This window comes from Ornithodoros turicata, chromosome 4, assembly GCF_037126465.1.
Source record: "Ornithodoros turicata isolate Travis chromosome 4, ASM3712646v1, whole genome shotgun sequence".
Taxonomy (NCBI): Eukaryota; Metazoa; Arthropoda; class Arachnida; order Ixodida; family Argasidae; genus Ornithodoros; species Ornithodoros turicata.
The window spans coordinates 2,928,776-2,950,229 of NC_088204.1; the positions used below are offsets into that span (position 1 = coordinate 2,928,776).

Genomic DNA, 21,454 nt, shown 5'->3' on the forward strand with positions numbered 1-21,454 from the left:
GTATAGAGCCAAAATATTTTGAAGGAATGTAAGGTGAGACAGGGAGGTTACAGTAGTACTGCAGAAGTGCATCCACATAGGATGAGCAAATATTGGCTCGACTATACTGCCAGAGTTAGTGGCTTTCTAATCCTTAGGTTAGGCTTAGGTACCAACATCACGGTGGACCAGCATCATGGCTCCAAGGTCATGCTGAATACTGTGAGGTAGTGGGTTCGAATCCTACCACCGTACCCGCTGTCATAGGTTTACTCCGGGTTTCCCCGCAGACTTTGCAGACGGATATGTCATCACACCTTGCCCTGATGTCGGCCCAGGGCTACTATTAACCCCTCTCTCCTCAATCCCCACTGCTGCCCTCTCGCAGTCGAGGTAGCAGTGTTTGTCCTCGGATCGCAATGGGATCCTTTGCACGACTGCACTGTAAACTGAAAAACACCCTTATGGGTGTAAATGGCTTGTCCTATAACTGACACATCTTTTTACACCATATGGCCTTAGAACACCCTTTTCAGAGGGTGTATTCTGTGTAAGACACCCTTTGAAAGGGTGCTTTTCCTTGGAAATGCCTTCCTTTGCACCCTTTTAGGAGGGTGTTTAACAACTTACACCCTCCTAGAAGGGTGTTTAAAGGGTGCAAAAGAAAGCATTTTCAAGGAAAAGCACCCTTTCAAAGGGTGTCTTACACAGAATACACCCTCTGAAAAGGGTGTTCTAAGACCATATGGTGTAAAAAGAGGTGTCAGTTATAGGACAAGCCATTTGCACCCATAAGGGTGTTTTTCAGTTTACAGTGGGGGACAAGCGCCATGTTCCCTTGGATTTGGCTGTTTGGGACTCGTAGTCTTGTTTTGCTCGTATGGTGTGTTGTGGTACATGCTAAACACACCGATTGGGTACATCGTACCCTCATGTGCGAGTGTGTACGGTTGTTACATTCATCCGGTCAGGGCACGACACCTCCAGTGTGAAGCCCTATAATGTCGTGCGGTGTCTCGGCAGTACAGTTGCTTCGCCAGTGCCAACTTGGCCAAAATAAATTCTCCAATACGGAGAAAACGATATCACGTGGAATGGACAGCACGTGGACCTACCGGACCCAATGACTGGGTGCGCGACCCAGCCTCAGAATAACTACTTTCCATTAGAATCTTATTCTGATAGAGCGCAGTATAGATAGAGTACTTCGAAGGCCATGGTATCGAGGGTCTACTAAGAAACAAACGGAAAAACACCTTTTCCTCGAAAGAATGAACGGTCCAGTACGATTAAACGCGTCGGGCATCAAGCCTGATGGCGGTCATATAGTATAGGTAAACAAGGAAAACGTGTGAAGGGCACTCTGTCCAAGCCCCGCCTGGTAACCTTGGCCTGTTAGAGACCTATAACGGGAGAGAAAATCGAAATCCTGTCACATCAGAGGTCTCAATGCGCGGCGCAGCAATGTTTGCTCAGCTTTATTTACGAGAGAGGCTCATGTAGACCTCCATGGGCGACGCTCTCACAAACGCGAATCATCTCAATCTCTTCCGCTAACGGATCTTCCATGACCCGGAAAGATTATTTTATGAACGACATTTTGCTTATAGTCGTATTAATCGTTTCCACCGATGGACTAGTAATAGGCAAATGTGAGTACATATTCCGTGACATCCACTGTATCTAGAGTAATATTTTTAGTGGAAAGGATCATTGTGTGTAAAATAACGCCGTCTATTCATTCGTGCTTTCCCACTGTCGTACTCGATCCTTAGTTATAAGCTCCAGCGTCAAAGTGTACGGGATTGAACGTGTGCGTCGTCCATCGTCTGAGTCTCCGCGCCAATGCGGTCATGTTCTGTCCATCCAATGGGTGCCCGGTAACACGTCCAGACGCGGCTGCAAGACGCACTGCCACTCGATCCGGCCACATCACCCCTTGTCCTTTACAGTTTCGGCTTGCCGCCAAGCTATTCGCCGAAGGTGTGCTGCGCGTGCCCAAGGATTCAGATCTAAGGCTGCCTCATACAACAGTCACATGCAGTCCATCGACCCCTCGGCTGCCTTCTCCATTGTGTGTCACTGCAGACGCCGCGAGGAATCGCTTCTGCACCGCCTCCGTCTCAACGTTGCCCGCACTCCATTGCTGCTATACAAAATGGGCCAGTCCAGCTCCCCCTTACGTTCCAGCTGTGGCGAGGTGGCCGATATCCCTCATTATCTTCTGCACTGCGAGCAGCACCTTTCCCAACGGCAAGCCCTCTGTCGGCGACGAATGCAACTTGGACGACTACAGTCCTTGGCCCAGTCCATCGGCCTATACCCAGTGGGCTGTCACCACAGCCCTGCTCCGCTTCTTGCAAAATTCGGCCCTCGCGACCGCTTTTTCGCGCCATGTGCTGCACTAACTGTTTTTCTTTCATTCGCCCGTTTTCTTTCTCTTCTAATCATTATATTTACTTTCTGTTTCTTTCCTTTTCATTTTTTTTGGAATAGCAAGCCGGCATCGGCATGGCTGACATTTCCTCTTCTCTCTCTCTCTCTCTTTTTTTATATTAAGCGTATCCCATCCCTCACCTTCGTAACTGTAACAGCTGGCGAAGTACAGTATCGTGCGCTTCGCGATTCCAGTATAGGTTTCAAGTGACTTCCATCTTTTCTGTGACTTCCAACTTTCATCATTAATTTCTTAGGCATTTGACGCTTTGTATGCATTTGTCCTTTCTAGTATATATGTATTCCAGCCTGAGAACATCAATTGTCTCATGTTCTTCAAAGTGTCAAATATTGATTTGTGCTTGCCTATAAAATTCGTAAATTTTTCATTTCGTGAGATTGGCGAAAAACCTGTACGGGCTCGATGGTTTTACGGTATTTCACGCAGTGGATCCGCAAGGGTTGTACGTCCGGGATGTTCGCGGAAGAGGACATAAAACCTTCACGAAACCAGCAAAGACATGCATGACAAAAAAGAAGAAAGCCATGGCTATGGCCGTGCGAAATTCATGGCACAATATGCGCCATTCGTGTATTTTCATGCGAAATCTTCCATAAGGTGCAAAACACGCGTTTATATGCACCATAGAACGTTTCTAATCAGTCCCAAACTACGACCAAAACAATTTTTTGTAGTCCACATACGAAACCATATCAACAAAGGAAACTAAAAAAAACGTGCATTTGCATGAAAATCCGCGCTCTATAGTCATCATGGAGGAGAACTATCAAGTATAGAACATCAAGTGAGATGTGGATGTATTGTTATCAGGTAGTGAAGGTGTATTGACATCAAAGTGGAAGACCAAGCACGGAGGCTGTTAATGAAAGCTGGACAATGGGGCTACAGCGTATAGGAGTAGTCAAGTGCGATGTGTGCCAAATAGTCCTTTATAGACCCATTGCCGAGATAAGAGCGACGCATGCTTACCTGACCCGGCTAGAGTGCTGGAAAGTGTAGAACCCAAGCACATAATGCGCCAACGAACCCGCTTAGTGCGATGTGTGCCAAACAGTCCTTTATAGACCCATTGCCGACATAAGAGCGACGCATGCCTACCTGACCCGGCTAGAGTGTTTGAAAGTGTAGACGCTAGCACATAATGCGCCAACGAACCCACTTAGTGCGATGTGTGCCAAACAGTGCTTTATAGACCCATTGCCAACATAAGAGCGACGCATGCCTACCTGACTCGGCTAGAGTGTTGGAAAGTGTAGACGCGAGCACATAATGCGCCAACGAACCCGCTTAGTGCGATGTGTGCCAAACAGTGCTTTATAGACCCATTGCCGACATAAGAGCAACGCATACCTACCTCACCCGGCTAGAGTGTTGGAAAGTGTAGACCCAAGCACATAATGCGCAAACGAACCCGCTTAGTGCGATGTGTGCCAAACAGTGCTTTATAGACCCATTGCCGACATAAGAGCGACGCATGCCTACCTGACCCGGCTAGAGTGTTGGAAAGTGTAGACGCGAGCACATAATGCGCCAACGAACCCGCTTAGTGCGATGTGTGCCAAACAGTGCTTTATAGACCCATTGCCGACATAAGAGCGACGCATGCCTACCTGACCCAGCTAGAGTGTTGGAAAGTGTAGACGCGAGCACATAATGCGCCAACGAACCCGCTTAGTGCGATGTGTGCCAAACAGTGCTTTATAGACCCATTGCCGACATAAGAGCGACGCATGCCTACCTGACCCGGCTAGAGTGTTGGAAAGTGTAGACCCAAGCACATAATGCGCCAACGAACCCGCTTAGTGCGATGTGTGCCAAACAGTGCTTTATAGACCCATTGCCGACATAAGAGCGACGCATGCCTACCTGACCCGGCTAGAGTGTTGGAAAGTGTAGACGCGAGCACATAATGCGCCAACGAACCCGCTTAGTGCGATGTGTGCCAAACAGTCCTTTATAGACCCATTGCCGAGATAAAAGCGACGCATGCCTACGTGACCTGGCTAGAGTGTTGGAAAGTGTAAACCCGGCCACATAATGGGTCAACGAACCCGCTTAGTGCGATGTGTTCCAAACAGTCCTGAAACGTTTGCATTGCAGCCGCCAAGAGCAAATGCGACGGTGAACTCGGCTGCCTAAACACGGGCGGCTTCTACGGCACCGTACGACGCCTCGCCAAAGTGCTTCCGTGGGACCGCCAACAGATCAAGACCAAGTTCTTGTTTTATACGCGGGAGAACAGGGACAAACCTGATCAGATCCTCTGGAATTCCTCGGCCGAAGACATTCGAAGCGTGCACTTCGACCCCAAAGCGGAAACGAAGCTCTATGCGCATGGGTACATGCAAATAGACAGGCCTCCAGATTTGGCCATTTCCGTAAGCACATTGTTGCCGTGTACGAAACATCCCAAACATCATCATCATCATCATCATCAAGTTAGCCTCTGAATACAATGAAATTTCTTCGAGTTTGAGAGCAGGCACAACAGAAAGCACACGGGTGTCTTCTCTTAAACTCGAGGAAATACTGCCTTATTCGAATCTACACCATCTTGCTCGCATTCTCTTACTGGAGTCACTCAATAGGGGTACAGAGTATCGTCTTCCTTTTCCACCCCGGAGCCGCCTTTCGGTGTTCGCGATTGGGCCCGATCGTGTCACGTGGTTTCTCCTTCCAAGAACTCGCCGTCCATGTTGAGTCACCTCCATCCAAAACCGGTTTCCTCGGCTGCGAGCTGGCTCGACCGCATATTGTTCTCCACCGGAGAAAGGGGGAGATTGGCGTCCCATTGCTAGGCGACGTAGCCGCGCATGGCTCAAGATGGCGGTCTCGCTCGCTGGCGTGGCTCAGTTGTCGCTACTCTGCTCCCTATTCAGTGACTCTATCTCTTACTAATGCAATTCTCTTACTTCTACGTTCAAAGTCGTTGTGTTTTTTTTTTTTTTTTTTTTCAATTTAACTGTATTGCAATGCGAGTGTAAGAGTTACTAGGGGGTGGTCAAAAGAAAAACAAAAACAAAAAGAAACAGCATCATGCTGTTTGACGAGGGCGCTTCCCCCACATTCAGTGCAGCAACAACAAGCAATATAAAGTAACCGTGATCGTCAACCTTAAGCGCGAAAAAAAAATACTACAATGAAACGAGGAAACGAAATAAATATACATATATACATCACAGAAAATTGAAAAAACGAAGACATCATTAACCACCAAACATGGCCCGTAGTGCGACAGCTGACATGGATTCAAGATCAATTCCCCTCTGTAAATAATAATTCAACAGGGCCTTGGGACCTTCCAATATAGAGGCTCACGTGTTTTTAGCTAGCTATATGATGTTGTAGATTACACATATTGACAAGATTAATGTATTATTATATTTTACAGCCCTCAGGTATGTTTTTAGAAGGAGGAAATCGTAAATAGTTTGTACCTTCATAATTTATCTGCGTGTTCCTATAGTTCCATTTGCGTCGCATGTGAGGTTGGTTACTGACAAGATTCGTATATTTATAGGCAGTAAAAGAGGCAATCCTCGAAGCGGGGCCCTACAACTTTATAGTCGTTGACTGGTCTAAAGGGAGCATCCTGGGCTATCTTCAAGCAACGGCAAACACTCGGGTGGTAGGAGATGAAATTGCGCAACTTATTACCACACTGCAAGTAAGTAAATGAGAAAGGGATTTCTTTACGGGGGGGGGGGGGACCCTGATAGAGGGAGTGATAACCCCGTGTGGCACACAACGGGGCACGGAAAATGACATTATCGTCTAATGTCATTCAGGTCTCGAATGCCATTATTGTCGATGTTCGTGCCACACGTCCTCTTATTATGATAATGCTGCTAAGTAAAATTCAGGTGTCGTTCAAGGTTGACCGGGACCTTTATTCCTTTAAATGCAATCGAAAATTTCGGGAAGCGCCAAACTACGTCGGCTTTTCAAAGTGTTCACCGTGCGCATCTATAGACACCGCTGCCATCGCTCTGGAAACTCTTTGATGCCTTTGGCGTAGAAAGAAGTGAGCTGCTGTCGTAGCCACTGCAGAAAATGTTTTTGGAGGGCTTCACCTGTGCGGAAGGTCTTTCCTTCAATGTGTTCTTTAAGAAGCCCAAGCAAATGGTAGTCGCTTGTGGCTGAACCTGGACTGTAAGGGACATGGGGCAAAACCTCCCAGTGCATTTCGGCAAAGGTTGCTGACGTCAAATTCCTCCTGTCACGTTCGGGCATTGTCACGAAGAATTACCTGTTCGGACAACATCCCAGGCTATTTGCACACTGCGTTTCGCATTATGACCGTGGAACAGTACCGGACATTAATCGTGACCCCTTTGCTTCAAGAAGCCCACATGGATGGCACCCCGCGTGTACCAGAAGATAGGTACCATGGACTTCCCAGCAGACAGCTGCATCTTTCTTTTCGTTGGCTGCGGGGAAGCCTCATGTCCCATTCCATGCAGCCTCTTTTTGTCTCTAAGGTGAAATGATGTAGTATCTAAGTTTCATCATACGTGATGCCCGAAAAATTCGCCCCCTCGGATTGAAACCGGTTCAGCAACTGCTCAGAGACTGCCACGCCCGCTCCCTTCCGGTCACAAGTCAGGTGTCGGGGGAACTCATCTTGCACAGACTTTGCGGAACACTGCCGACACTAATATTACGCTGGGCTGCAATGTCTGGAACTCTTACTCGCCGGTTCTCGAGGATGGCTCGCTCCAGGTCCCCCAAACTCACCTCGGAAAAGCGTGCAACGAAGAAGGCCGCCACTAGATACCCCACTGTTGCCGTTCCGGATCACTTCAGCGCGCTAAGTTTAGCGGCAAAATGTTTTTGTTGTTTCTGCGAATGAATCTAGTCTTTATATGTCCAAATAAAACGCGTATAACAACTTTCTCTGTCGTGTTTCACTTTTTGGTCCGTTTTTAAGCGTGTTGAGCGATCGGAAGGATGTAGTGCACGGCTGCGTGCATCACATAGCGTACCTGTCGTACCAGGCGCCGCAGGCGCTGCAGTCGTCCATTTCTCCTTTGGTGACTTGGCCTGGCTTGGATTGTGCGTCAACTGGATCTTTAGCGCGCTACAATCCACGCAAGCCAACGTCTGGTAACAATGGGGTATCTAAGGGCGGCCTCCGGCATTGCACGCGTCGGGATAGGAACAAATACATGGGAAAATGGCGACCTTGGGGGACCTGACTCGCTCAAAGCCTGCGATGTTCACTGGCGTGACTGCAGTCGGACGAACGCGTGTCCATGTGGTTCATTCATCACCATATCCAGTCCTTCACCAAACTATCTGCACCATCCGTTACACTCTTCCCCTTCACACGTTAATTTGTTCCCCATGCCGTGCCTGTAATCTTTGCAAAATATCAATTGGTATTGAAGTTCTCCTTCACTAGAGTCACTAAATAAGCTTCGCTTCAGAGTATCGACACTGATGTCCAAAGGAGAGCAGGAGCGCCATCTTGTTTCCCCACCACTCCAGTAGAGAAGCGTGTATGATATATTGTTGCGCGATAATCCATGTATTGTCCACCAGAGCATCCCGAGGATGTCAAGGTGAGCTCAAGGCCGTCAGCCTTGATGAGCTGCTTAGGCTGCTTGCAAGAGAAAAGTACATTTCACCCGCTCACGATAGATGGCATCGTCCGCTAAAATGCGCCTGGGGTGCGCGTGGCTATACCGTGGCGCGGGAACAAAATGGCGCATGCTCGCTCTTGGAACTCAGTGTCGATACTCTGAAGCGTAGCATATTTAGTGACTCTACCCTTCACAAGGGACTTGATTATGCATCGCTGTTCCACAGCTATGGGGACCGTGCAGCAAAGCCTCGGAGCCGAGAAAGAGGGCGCCACATGAGCGGTCGTGTAGCTCCTGCAAACGAACGCTGTTGAACGTGCAGCGGCCGTGTTTTGTGCGGAAGAATCGTCCGCATTTCGTTTGCTTCCCTTATCTAATTTTACCTGAATAGCACTGGAGTGAAGTGAGGAAAAGGGGATGCAGAGAGCGACCGGAGGGTTTAAATTATTCCACTTGTGGCGCTGTCGCCACGGTCTCCGGCGCGCCACCTGGTGAAGCGCACGTCCCCTATACGCACCACGACCTACTAGATTATAGCGACCATATCATACGGACCCCTTCCCAGCGCCGCACTTGAAGGCTAGCGGTGGCGCTACTCATCGGCCCGGATATTGCTTCCTCAATTTCTACAGTACTCTGTACTTTACCTTACCTTAGTATTCTTGTACAGGCAGTGGATGTCCCACGAGAGATGCTTCCTTCTAAAGTTGATTATCATCATCATTCTACGCGTTTTCATAGGAACTGTTGCTGTCGTCTGCTACGGTAATCGTGCGTCCGCTTCTGCGCGTTCAAAATTCAAATTTCCATCGTCCAATCATGATGCAGACCTCGCGGGCCGATGAGTAGCGCCCCTAGCGGATCCTGCGGACGGGCTCCTCATTGGGCTTGCCGATTATGACATGGTCGCTATAATCTAGTAAGTCGTGCGTGATACAGACACACTGCTCAGCGCCATGATAGCTGCCGCTGCTGCACGTGCAACTGACCCGAGAAGGATGGCGCTTTCTCCCCTGAATTTACTCACCGATATTTCTCGAGCGAAAGTCTCTGTCAACCCTGAACGATCCTTGTACGTGAAAATACTGTGAACTTGTTTACTCCTCCGATACTTTAGAGCTCTGTGTCTTACATACGTTCTATAACTTTGTGTCCTACGTATATCCCCAGGATGTATTTGAGATAAAACCAGAGAGCGTCCACATCATTGGACACAGTCTTGGATCCCACATTGCTGGCTATGCTGGAGAGCGTCTAAACACATTGGGCAGGATTACGGGTATATCCCCTATAGAGTCGATAAGCTACGGAAAACAGTCAGCTCCATGTTTGTCTTTTATAGCATTGGATCCCGCAGATCCGTTTTTTGAAGGACTCTCTGCAAACATCCGCATCGACGATACGGACGCACTTTTTGTGGAAGGTATTCATTCTGACGGCAGAAAGTGGTTGCCAACCATCAATACAGGTGCGTATACCGGTAGGAATGGATGACATATACCGTACGTACATTTTTTTTTTACCCCCGAATAATCTACTCCCGCTGTGGGTCAGCAACCGACAATATTACCAGCAGAGACTATATGTCCTCCTTCTGGGCACAATCCTCATCACTGGCATGGTATATAAAGGGTTAGGAATGACGCGTTGAAGAGTTCATGGACATAGGCCAATAGCATGCGTGAATGGGAAAAATCCGACTAGGCTTTTACTTATTTTATGTATTTATTTTTACGCACTACATTGTCTGGGAGGCCCAATAGGAGACTAGAGGAGTGTGTGTGTGTTCTAAAACTATAAGGCGAACAACATGGGTCCTTAAGTCGCTTTGTGGGGGTGATGGTGTGGATTAGGTAAATGTAAACAAAAAGCCGCTTAGAAATATAGGAAGGTTAGTGCTTATGTGAGAGAGGTTTCCGAAGTATGCGAGTCCATTTTTTCTTTTTCTTTTTAGTGTTTATAATCGAAATCATGTCCACGCAATAGATGAATGAAATGCAAAGAGTAACAGCGTTGACATAAGAGAAAGAGCAGAGAAATAAACAATGGAAGTTCTGGAGGAGTTTTATCTGTTAAGTGTTTCTTGAATGTCTTGTGACTCGTTGATGCCGAATGGGTGAGTAGCATTGAATTTGCATATGCAGTATGACTCTTCATCACATCTGTCGTGTGTAAATCTGAACCCGTTTTCTAGTATGTATAGTTTAATGCTGCCAAAATTGTGTCCATGGTGACATTAAAATATCAATATATACGTCATTCCTAACCATTTAAACAGCTTGCGAATGAAGAGGACGGTGCCCGTGAGAAGAACAGTCTCTGTCCGAAATATCGGCGTCTCTTGTCCTGAGGCACTTCCCTGATCATTTCCTTTCCGGTTAGCTGGAATTTCTTACATTTCTAGGGGAATGAGAGAGGTCGAGGTCTCTCCGTGACCCTACAGCAACACAGATAGGTCCAGCACAGTTACATGCAGCACAGATAGGTCCAATGAGGTTGCACGTGTCACGTGACGTCAACCGGCCAGACAACGCAGACAACGCTGCAGAAAGGCTGCTCTTGCCTCACATGGAAAGGCTGCGTTCTACGCAGACCATTTGAAACACATACTTTATGTGGCCTCGAGTAGCTGGTCATGCGGCTAATGGCGGTTCGCCTCCAAAGCTACGGCCACCAGAAGCGTGTCGTGATTGGATGACTCTTAATGACAGGCCTTGTTTCCTCAGACGCTTACAGACATGTCGGCACAGTTCCCTTAGAAGTCGGCCCAGGACGCACATTCCCCGTCAGTCGTGACGTTGCCCACCTACGTGAGGCCGACAACGGCGACCCCTTTCACCAGCAGCATCACCACCATAGATGCTTGCCGTGAGGCCAGAGCGGTTATTTCACACCACGACGGCGTGTTTTTGTCAGAGGGACGTCCTATGTCCAATTAGAGCTCACCTTGCAATGACGTCACTGAGATGTGCGCGGTAGAGCACTGCACGGGCCTAGGCTTACCCGAAAGCCCGGCCCGCGGGCCGGGCCGGGCTTAGGCGTTTTTTATGCGGGCCTGGCTCGGGCTTCAGCCGCCGGGCCAGGGCCGGGTACGGGCTTGACAACGCCGGCCATAGTCGGGCATGTACCTACGCGAACGTATTACACGAGACTGGACAGCTGAATTTTCTTGTCACTTTTTTTTTTCCATTGGTATGGGATATCATGGCGTTCTCATCTGAGAACTATCACTTTTTTATATGTGATCACGCTTATTTCGTGTAATGGCTCTGGATTTCACACGTGTACTCACACACATTTGGGGACGATTGCTGTGGCGGGCGCGCTGAGATGTTTGCCGACATGACGAAAGGAGTTGGGCGATGATTTGGGCAACAGAAGGAGCGTCCTTCGCTTCACCAAATCCAGAGAGGAGCAGCCGCGTACTACGACTGCACACGACACCGCCCTCTCCGTGAGACGCTGATCAAGGCGGTCACCACCCAAGCAAGCCAACACCATGCACAGAGCGGCTTGCAGGCAGAGTGTACCTCCTCGCTCTCTACCAATTAGCTGCGTCCTTTTCCTGCGCTCTTTAGTAAATCTAAAGACGCCTCCGGGTCTCGAGAGCACATAGAGCAGAGGCGGGCTGGGACCGGGCCTGAGCATGGAAACAATCGGGTACGGGCTGGACCGGGACCGGGCTGAAAATCTATAAAAGACGTCGGGCCCGGGCCGGGTGCGGGCCGTAGCAGCCGGGCCTGGGCCTGAAAATTAGGCCCGTGCAGTGCTCTACGCGGCTATCGCTTTCCTGGACTAAAGGACGTCCTGCCCGATGCCTCCTCTGCCTCATTACTGGAAACGGACATAGGTGGCGGTGGTGGTCGTGACGGTGATGGTGAAAGGGCTCGCCGTTGTCGGCCTCACAAAGGTGGGCGACGTCACGACTCACGCCCTGGGGGAATGTGCGTCCTGGGCCGACTTCTAAGGGAACTGTGCCGACATGTGTCTGAAAGCGTCTGAGGAAGACACAGGAAAAAAACCCAGACAGAACAGCTGGCACCGGGATTCGAACCCGGGTACCCAGTCCTCGAAACGGACATAGAAAGTCGCGATGTCGTCCTTTCAACCAATCACTGCAGACGATTTCAAATACATAGAAATGCTCGCTACTAGTGGCTGCCCAGCTATAGATGCTTGCTTGCTTGCTTCCCAGCAATCCCAGACCGCGTCATTTGCGTGATCCTTCGTCGCAGGTTTGGGCATGATGGATCCGATTGGACACATCGACTTTTACCCAAACGGTGGCCTGTTCCAGCCTGGCTGCCGCACCATGACTTTCAAGGGTGCCAGGATAAAACACGGCGCCTTTCAAGGTTAGGCTACGTTACTGCGACGCAATCAGAATCCGCGATGAAAAATAATTTTAAGCTGAGAGAACTCCCAGGCAGCACAATGTACTGAAAGTCGAGTGCAATGGGGGTGGACGGGTAGGTGGAAGGCCTTGAACAGTACCGTGAAACTAAAGAACGTTGATAAGACACATACCGTCCACCCCATTACACTCGACTTTCAGTACATTGTGCTGCTTGGGCTGATGTTGATGCGAACTGATGCGTCGATCCCGTCGTATGAATGTGTGTATGAATGAGCAAAAATGTAAGAGTGAAAGGAGGATCAGTGAGAGAGAGAGAGTGAGTGGTTTGTCCCTTCAGATGACGCACCCCCTGGAAGTCGCTGGGAAGGTGTGTTAGCTTATCTCAATTGGTAGAGCCCTGGACCGATAATCCTGAAGATGGGGGTTCGCGCCCTACAGCTGGCTAACCTTTTCAGTGACTTTCATCGAGTTTTTTTTTTTTTTTTTTTATCAACCATCTACTACGTATATATCCGTTTTATGCTTGAACATTTATATTTACCCCCGGTGTCCACATAAGAATGTCTCGTGTTCAACGAACCTCCTCCACTTGCAGCCGCGCGGGACGTCTTTGTCTGCTCGCATGACAGGGCCATGTTCCTCTATGCTGACGCCGTGGCGGCTGAAAAACGAGACGGTCCCCAACGATGCCTGCACGTGGGCTACGCTTGCGACAGCTACGATGAATTTCTGGAAGGTCGCTGCGCTGACTGCGGGCCAGACGGGTCCCACTGCGCTGTGTTCGGCCTTGGCTCACCTAGAACCAATGGAGGCAAACCCTTAAGACTGTACTTCAAGACTAACGAGAAAGAGCCATATTGTTGTATGTATGCCTGCCAAGTACTTTGCAGTAACGCGTGTCTTCTGCGGCGATATGCGCGTCAGAAGTCTGGCTTGGGTTGACGAATTTCCCCAAGAATCATAATCAATTTATCTGTTGTTGCTCTAACGTGTTCTAAGCACGACCTACTAGATTATAACGACCATGTCAGGCGCACCCCTTCTATGCGCCGCATTTTTGGAAGGTAGCGGTGGCGCTTCTGATCGTCCCAGTTATTGCTTCCTCAACTTCTACAATACTTTGTACTTCAGCTTACCTTAGTATTTCTGTACGAGCGGTGGACGTTCCACAGATGTTTCATTCTGAGGTTGATTATCATCATCATTTTACGCGTTTTCATAGGGGCTATCGCTGTCGTCTGCTACGGTAGTCGTACACACGCTTCTGCGCGTTCAGAATTCAAATTTCCATCGTCCAATCGTGTTATGCCGATCAGTAGCGCCCCTGGCGGATCGTGCGGACAGGCTCCTCATAGGGTTTTCTGATTGTGACGTGGTCGTTATAATCTAGTAGGTCGTGGTTCTAGGGTGACGAGGATATGTAACGCAGAAGTGTCAATGGCGGCATCGCTTTGCGTCGTGTCCCTATGTTTCCTTCCTGATACTTGTTGTCTCTCACCTGTATCGAAAGCAGACGACGCAATTGTCGTCTGCTTTTCCGTAGTCGTCTGCAGGAAATCACCTCATCCTGACACGCACGAAAGGCTCGGGTTGGTTCCGACGACGCCGTCCTGTCGCATACCTTACATATATCACGTACTTCAAAATAATTTTGGATTCTTTTTGAATGACAACGCATTTTTGTGAAAGAATTTTCCTATTTTTTCCCGCGCAAGTTATTCGAAAAATGTTCGATAATGATCGAGGGACATCGCTGGATAACTTGTAGTGGAACTATCCAATGTACAAAGTTTATTGTAGGGTAGGGTAGGGTAAGGTAGTGTAGGGTAGGGTAGGGTAGGGTTAGGTTAGCACGTCTGATGGTTTGCACGTTTTTCCTCACATGATGAACGCAACTTCTTTAGTAGTTTCATTCCATTTTCTTTATGTAAAGTGTTGTCTTTTGCTGTTATAATATGACTGGAATTTGCACCCGCCATCTTTCTTAAACGTTGCGAGCACAATGACCTCCAATTTTAATTCTACCGCGAAATCGACAACGTGAAAAACGCCACTCGTTTGTCGTAAGCCTGCATAATTCAACGTGGAAAGGACTTCATTTAATGAGAAAGCCAAGATGTCGTGCGCCCTGTCTTCCAGTGCCCCACTACCACGTCGTGGTTGTCCTGGGTGACATGTCATCGACTGTCGACGGAAAGCTACAGCTCACTCTTTACGGAGAGGATGAAGTGGCAGACTTGGACCTTTCTAAACGGTAGGCTTCTATACCTATAGCTCGACTTACGTGCACTGGTCGTTGATTTTATTTTTATTTTTTTATTTCATGCACTGTCAGTGAAGAACAGTTCAACTCTCAAGATGAGCTGACATACATGGCAACCACAGGATCACACATTGGCCCCATAGTGGCAGGAGCCCTTCTGTTGAAAACCAAACAGGACACGGATGAGCTCTCAGTATCGTCCGTTCGAGTGTTCTACATGAACGTTCTTTCCACGTCAGAGTAAGCTCATGGAAGGTATTCGTTTGCGCAACAAGTTCATCGTACTCTACGTTCTTTTTCGCAGAACCAAGGAAGCGTTGACGGTGAAGCTATGCCCAGACGAGGGACAACTGTTGGCGAATCAAGAGATGAACTTGGAACTGTGCAGTGACAATACTCCAACCGCGTCGACCGGTAGCGGTACCGGTACCGTAGGGGATGCCGGTGACGCCGTAACAATACCGGAGACGACCACCGCGCCAGATGCGGACGCGACAACCTTACGGGTAGCAGAAGTGTCGCAGACGAGCACAGTGTTGTCAGACGTTACCACCTCCACATCAGACGAAACCCCCTCCGTTAACGCCGTAACAATACCGAAGACGACCACCGCGCCAGATGCGGACCCTACAACCTTACGGGTAGCAGAAGTGTCGCAGACCAGTACAGTGTTGTCAGACGTTACCACCTCAGCATCAGACGAGACCCCTTCCGTTGGCGCCGTAACAATACCGGAGGTGACCACCGCGCCAGATGCGGACCCTACAACCTTACGGGTAGCAGAAGTGTCGCAGACCAGCACAGTGTTGTCAGACGTTACCACCTCAACATCAGACGAAACCCCTTCCAGCTCGAGCCCTGTACGCGAGTAACGCATTAAAATGCATTACTAGCAAAACTTTCTAATATTCGTGTTTCTTTGTATTCGTCCCTTATCACGTAGGATCATCACCGTGCGTGATAAACGAAATCTTTTTCTTTGTCTTCTTCTGATAAAACGAACTGTTGGACAGGCACGATACAGTATAGGTCGTGCGCTCTGCTCGTGAGATGCAAAGATAGGTTCCAGAACTGAGGCTTCAGTATCAGTACTTACCAGATATCAGGCAGAAATTCTAGGACGTGTATCTTTTCCTTCGTGTCGATCACTTTTTTATGTACACTTTTTTGATCTACAGCTTATGGTTTATCCTGTCTGGAGTCTAGAGGTGTTGCAAAAATGTTTCTTCCAGCTAATAGACACGTATACGGCATGCTACCCAGTACGTGTTTATTAGTCGAAAGAAACCATCTTTGCTATGCCTGGAGATTCCAGGCGGGATAAACCATAAGCTGTCGATTCTAGACAAGTATGTCGGCCAGTTCTACGCCTTGGCTCCATGGGACATATAACGCCCTTCGCAGAAGACGACGTGCCTAAGTGACCTGAACCAAGTTGCTGGCCTCCTTGGACGGGTTCGAGCCCGCAAACCTTGGGATCAGCAAGTGTCAAGTGATGTCTTATAGAATATTTACCACGGTACTTCAAGTAATACTCGTCACTGGTAGTAGTGGGTTGTGGTATCTTCATCTCAAGCGTGGCTCTATATAGCGGTGCCTGTAAACGAAACACGACACTGATAGCATTAGTTAAGTGGGTTGGCGTTCAAGAACGAAGAGAGCTTTCTTGATGATCTAGTTGACAAGTAGTCAGCATTATTATGCGTGGTGAAAAAAGGACAAAGAAGAGGCGCACGTGTTGAAGCCAGCTGTTGCATTCTCTAACGGCGCGCGGACCGAAAAAGCCGCTGGTTGGATTTCTCAAGTGTCCTCGCTCGATTTTCGAACTATAAATTAGGTTGACGTTGTTTTCTTCCCATCGGTGTCTTTGCGGTGAGTACGACGCATCGTCATTTTTTCTTATACTTACGTGTACCTAACAAATTTATTTGGCGGGACGAAGAAGGAAATATAGAATTGTTGTTCCGGGTGTTTCATTCGCAGAACGATATTATCATCCGAAGAGAAATACCCGAGTTCCATAACGGCAACATGTTATTTTGGTGGACGTTCCTCCTATGGGCAATCGCACGTCGATGTGGTAAGACAGACGTCATGTACAGGGTTGCATGTACCCGAGATAAATGGTGCACTTTTTTTTTTTTTTTTATTGGTGTTGCAGATGGCATTGTTGTGCAGAGTCCCACGCACGATTTAGCCCTGAAAGTGCATCAGAAAGGATCGTTTGAGGTCGTGATAAGGTATATATCGCTTGCGTACCTGAGTGATAAAGCACGTTTTGTCATGCTGTATCACCATAATTGCCGTCCCATACACTCTACAGTTCTCCCGTGAAGCAGACGATTCAAGTGACGGCGGAACTGACCAAGTCGGACGTGGTTGAAGAAATCGTTCCGGTGAACTTGACTGTTGCGGCAAATTCGACCGAGAAGGTCGTGTTCGATATCCGAGCCAAGGACCCGGGTCACGTGGTCGTCATTTTGCATTCCAAGGAGCCCGACGTCGAGTAAGTTGGTCGGGTTTCGGTTTCCTGCGACCGGTGGCGTGCTTTGAACTACGCTGCAAAAAAAAAAAAAGAAAAAAAAATAATAATAATAAAAAGAAAGATAAAGAGAAAGAAAGAAAAGGCAGAATACGTAGACGGTGTTTAGCCAGCGAACATCTCAGCTCACTCCTCCTGTTTGGAAGTGACGTCATGCTGATGTCGCTGTCGCCGGAGCCTCCGCAGCTGCAGAAGCCGCACTAATCTAAAAAAAAAAAAAAGAATTGTCGCTCGATGCCGAGCAGGTCGTGATGAAGACTGGGAGGTATTGGGTTCGAATCCTGCCATCCGCTGTGCTGTCTGAGGTTTTCCCTGGGTTTTCCGAAGACTTTCTATAGACTAATGTCGGCGCTGTCCCCCCCCCCCTAAAGTCGGCCTATAGGACGCATACTCATCCCTCCTGTCCCCCACTCCTTCCTGCTGTCCTCTCTCCATCTGTCCCCATCTGTACGCCTCTCACAGCCACAGTCGCTTCGCGGCGCTAACACGGAATAAAGAAAATCGATGCCGAACATAGTGGTACTGTGAACCCTCGTTATCATGACCGTGGTCGTTCCCGAAAATTTTGGTCATAATGCGGAATTGTCATATTAACGGGGGGGGGGGGGATTTGCAGAGGTTTCACTGCATTGTTCCTCTGGAGTATGGTTGTAATGCGCGTACATGTCAGATTATCTGTATCTGTTTCTAGATGCGCTACACCGCCCCCTTTAATGCGCTGCTAGTACGTCTGACATCAGTCCAGAAGGCGAGTAGGACGCGTGACGTATCTTTACCAGCGGCCGCTGCGATGAGTTCACACCACTGCCTCTGCATATACAGCTAACTGACCGCATCGGTTCGCACTCCTTTTGCTCTGTGCAGCATGTCACGGGCGTTTGTCCGAGTCTCTGTGAACAAGAACAGTCACCTGGCCATACTGAGCGCTGTCGTCGGTTGGCTCTACTTCTTGGCTTGGTCCGTCTCCTTCTATCCGCAGATTTACATCAACTGGCGCAGGCAGAGGTAAGGGTCTACATAATAATTTCAGAACATGTGTCTACCCCAGGGAAGCAGGGCACCTTGCCACCCACCAAGCTAACACACACACGCCAGACCGTCCAAATGCAAAAGTGTTACGTACTAATTTCGAGAAAAATTTCGTTGGTTCTGTTAACGCTCCGATATGTGACGTCAGCGCGAGGTGATATCCCATAATCCACTGCGTTCTGAGACGCAAGACTCCCAAGCTCCGGGAGCAGCAGAACTACGAACCGACCGCGCTTCTGTGGGTCCCGACATAGGATCTCCATTCGATAGGATCTAGACTCCATTTGTTCATTGATGAGGCTTACGTGAAGTATTCACCTCAATAAATCCGGACGAGCGTTAAAGCGAATATTTCGATAAATTATTTTATCTCCAGTGTAGTTGGGCTGAACTTCGACTATGTCGGTCTGAACATCACCGGATTCCTCTGCTACACGATTTACAACTGTGGCCTCTACTTCGCCCCGAAAATTCAGGTCAGGTCCCTCCCATGACGTAAAAAGTGCCGAATGCTATCAACACTGTACTCGCTTACTCCCGAAGGAGGAATACCTCGAACGTCATCCTTTCGGAATAATTCCCGTTGAACTGAACGACGTCGTGTTCGCCGTGCACGGATCGGCTATCACAGCTGTCACCATCGTACAGTGCGCCATCTACGAGGTACGTATGACGTCACTGACGTCACAAGTTCGCTTTACACCTTCTTTCTTATCATATACCTGCAGAGAGGGATGCAGAAGGTGTCCACAGTGACGACCCTTATCTTGATTTGCATCTGGAGCGGTGCCATCATCTCTGTGGCCGTGATGGCATTTGAACGTACCATTTCGTCGTCGACGTTGCTGAGCTGTACATACTATTTTTCTTACGCGAAGTTGGCTGCCACGCTAGTTAAATATATTCCCCAGGTAAGCATTATACCACGGTTCATGTTGTTGTTCATGTGCGACAAGCCACGACGTCTCTTGCAGGCTTATCTCAATTACCAGAGGCAATCCACGGAGGGCTGGAGTATCGGGAATGTGATACTGGATTTTCTGGGCGGTATCCTCAGCATCATGCAAATGATTATCATCGCCTATAATTATAGTGAGTGTGGATGGCTTCCTTGCCATAGTCCCATCCATAGTCACGTCCATAGACCTGTCTGTTGTCTTGCCCATCACTTTGTCCTGGACACGATCTACTCTATACCATAGAGACCTGGACGACTGGCAATTGCCTATGGGAGAGCCGGGTCATGGGTTAGTTACGCTTGTGGCCGCTGCATGCGCCACATAGCATTACTGGGGAGAGGGAACGACAGTGTCACCCTTGCCACCGTCTTTCGTGCTTCGCAGGCTTGTTGCTAAGCACACGCTATTCTCTCTCTTACTGCTTCGTCGTTGTCAACGCAGCCCACCACACATTGCCGCCGTTTCGGCAAGTCACGTGGTAACGAATAGTGCGAGCTAGCGCCAAATCCCATAGCCAAGCGGCGATTGCAAGAACTACTACCCCGGTGCTGGGAGCTTTGCGGATGTCCCAGGTCTCTAGTATTCGCTGCGAGATCGACCTATAGGGGGCGAAACTGTCACCCTTCTAGTGTGGATAACACGTGGGCAGATGTTCGGAATTGATAATTCTTTTCCGTAAATTCTAGTATATATTCACCGAAAGGTCACTGGTTTGATACTGTCCGGTTCGCAAATGCTCCACCTACTGCAGTAAACGCTGAATAAACGTGGTAAAGCAGACGACGCGTCCACACAATGGTAGTTCATCGTTTCTCCGCAGCGCGCCGACACTGCTCGATCTCGGAGCGATAGGAGGTCGTGGTCCTGTAGATAGTATTGTTCCTTTTTTTTTTTAGCGCCACGAAGCGAGTGTGGCTATATGAGCGGCGTACAGATTTGGACAGGTGGAGAGGGGACTGGGCAGGGGAGGGGGGACAGGGAGCTTAGTATGCGTCCTGGGTCGACTTCAGAGGGAACTGTGCAGACATTCGTCCGGAAAATCTTCTTCGGAAAACCCAGGAAAAACCTCAGACAGCATAGGCGGTGGTAGGATAGTTTGCTACACTGGTCTTGTCTTCGAGAGCTGCAGACAAAAGCACTAAGGCCCCTTTTATGTTGGATTACCCAGGAAAGCTCATATGTGACGCAGCGTTTGTACTAAGAGAATCGAGTAATTTAGTGGAAAAGTCCTTGCAGGTCATGTTCGTCGAAAACACGTTTTATCACGCCTTATAGATATGCGCAATTCATAAAACAAGCTAGGCCTGATGGAAATGTCTGATGGGCTGTATAGACCTCGTCAGCAAAGACTTCGCGTGCCTGTACTAATGAAATTCCCTCTTTGCTAGATGACTGGACATCAATCTTCGGAAACTTCACGAAGTTTGGCCTCGGCGTCGTGTCTGTGGTGTTTGACGTGTTGTTCATGATGCAGCATTACGTGCTCTACTGGCACGGCCCAGTAGACCAGCAGTTACGAGTGCCAGCTGATTCTCCGTACACGCTCGTAAGCGGGGCCAAGCGGAAGTAGACGCCGGACAGCTGTTTAAAGTATACACGTAGCCAGGTTATATGCATGGCAAAAGGCTGCTGCTGCCTGTTGAAACGCAATATAACTCATGTTTATGGACTGCGTTGCACCATATGGGATGGTTGTCTGTTCACAATAACGGTCTCTCGAAGTTATGTTCCCGCATTAGTTCGCTGCCATATGCTCTTTGGGTGACTATTAACGTCGAAAACATGGAAATAGCTTGGATATGCTACAAATCACACTGCAGAATAACTTTGAAACCCCAAATATACGGTGGGTGCTATATGGGTAGCGGCCTGGATGGGACCTATGGCGGCCGATGCGGGCCATCTGTCTGCAAGCGACAGTGGCGGTCTCCTGCGGATGACGTCATGTGAATGAACCCTATTCAGTCATGGAAGCAGGTCATACGATCTATCTCTGAAACAGAAACGGGGTTTCGTCTCAAAATCTCACACGTGTGAGACTTTGTATTGAAGGCTCTGTTACCTTGTTACCCAGCGGTTGGTATAAACAAGGATCGAGGTCAGGGTGAAGCCCCCTGTGCAGTGGCGTAGCGAGAAAAATAGTACGGTAAGGGTCCCATGGGGACCATATGTGAGGAAGGATTAACCATTCGCTCCCATCTCCCAAAGGTAGTACCAAAAGGTACAATTTCGGGGGAAGGTTCGAGCCCCCGCGTCTGGCAACGCCACTGCCTCCGAGCCCG

General features: G+C 48.8%; 2 protein-coding genes across 2 annotated transcripts; both read left to right on the plus strand.

Annotated features, from left to right (window-relative positions):
• Positions 1 to 1,546: 1,546 nt before the first annotated feature.
• LOC135390518 (pancreatic triacylglycerol lipase-like) lies at positions 1,547 to 15,514 on the plus strand. Its single transcript, XM_064620212.1, has 10 exons — positions 1,547 to 1,631; positions 4,538 to 4,815; positions 5,958 to 6,104; positions 9,193 to 9,301; positions 9,365 to 9,490; positions 12,258 to 12,377; positions 12,975 to 13,241; positions 14,519 to 14,633; positions 14,715 to 14,882; positions 14,947 to 15,514. Exons 1-10 carry the CDS (start codon positions 1,547 to 1,549, stop codon positions 15,512 to 15,514), a joined length of 1,983 nt encoding a protein of 660 aa, XP_064476282.1.
• Positions 15,515 to 15,906: 392 nt separating this feature from the next.
• On the plus strand, positions 15,907 to 20,854 carry LOC135392620 (cystinosin-like). Its single transcript, XM_064623332.1, has 10 exons — positions 15,907 to 16,514; positions 16,626 to 16,722; positions 16,804 to 16,882; positions 16,966 to 17,148; positions 18,049 to 18,189; positions 18,590 to 18,689; positions 18,757 to 18,876; positions 18,942 to 19,124; positions 19,188 to 19,305; positions 20,561 to 20,854. Exons 2-10 carry the CDS (start codon positions 16,674 to 16,676, stop codon positions 20,740 to 20,742), a joined length of 1,155 nt encoding a protein of 384 aa, XP_064479402.1. The 5' UTR covers positions 15,907 to 16,514; positions 16,626 to 16,673; the 3' UTR covers positions 20,743 to 20,854.
• The last annotated feature ends 600 nt before the right edge of the window (positions 20,855 to 21,454 follow it).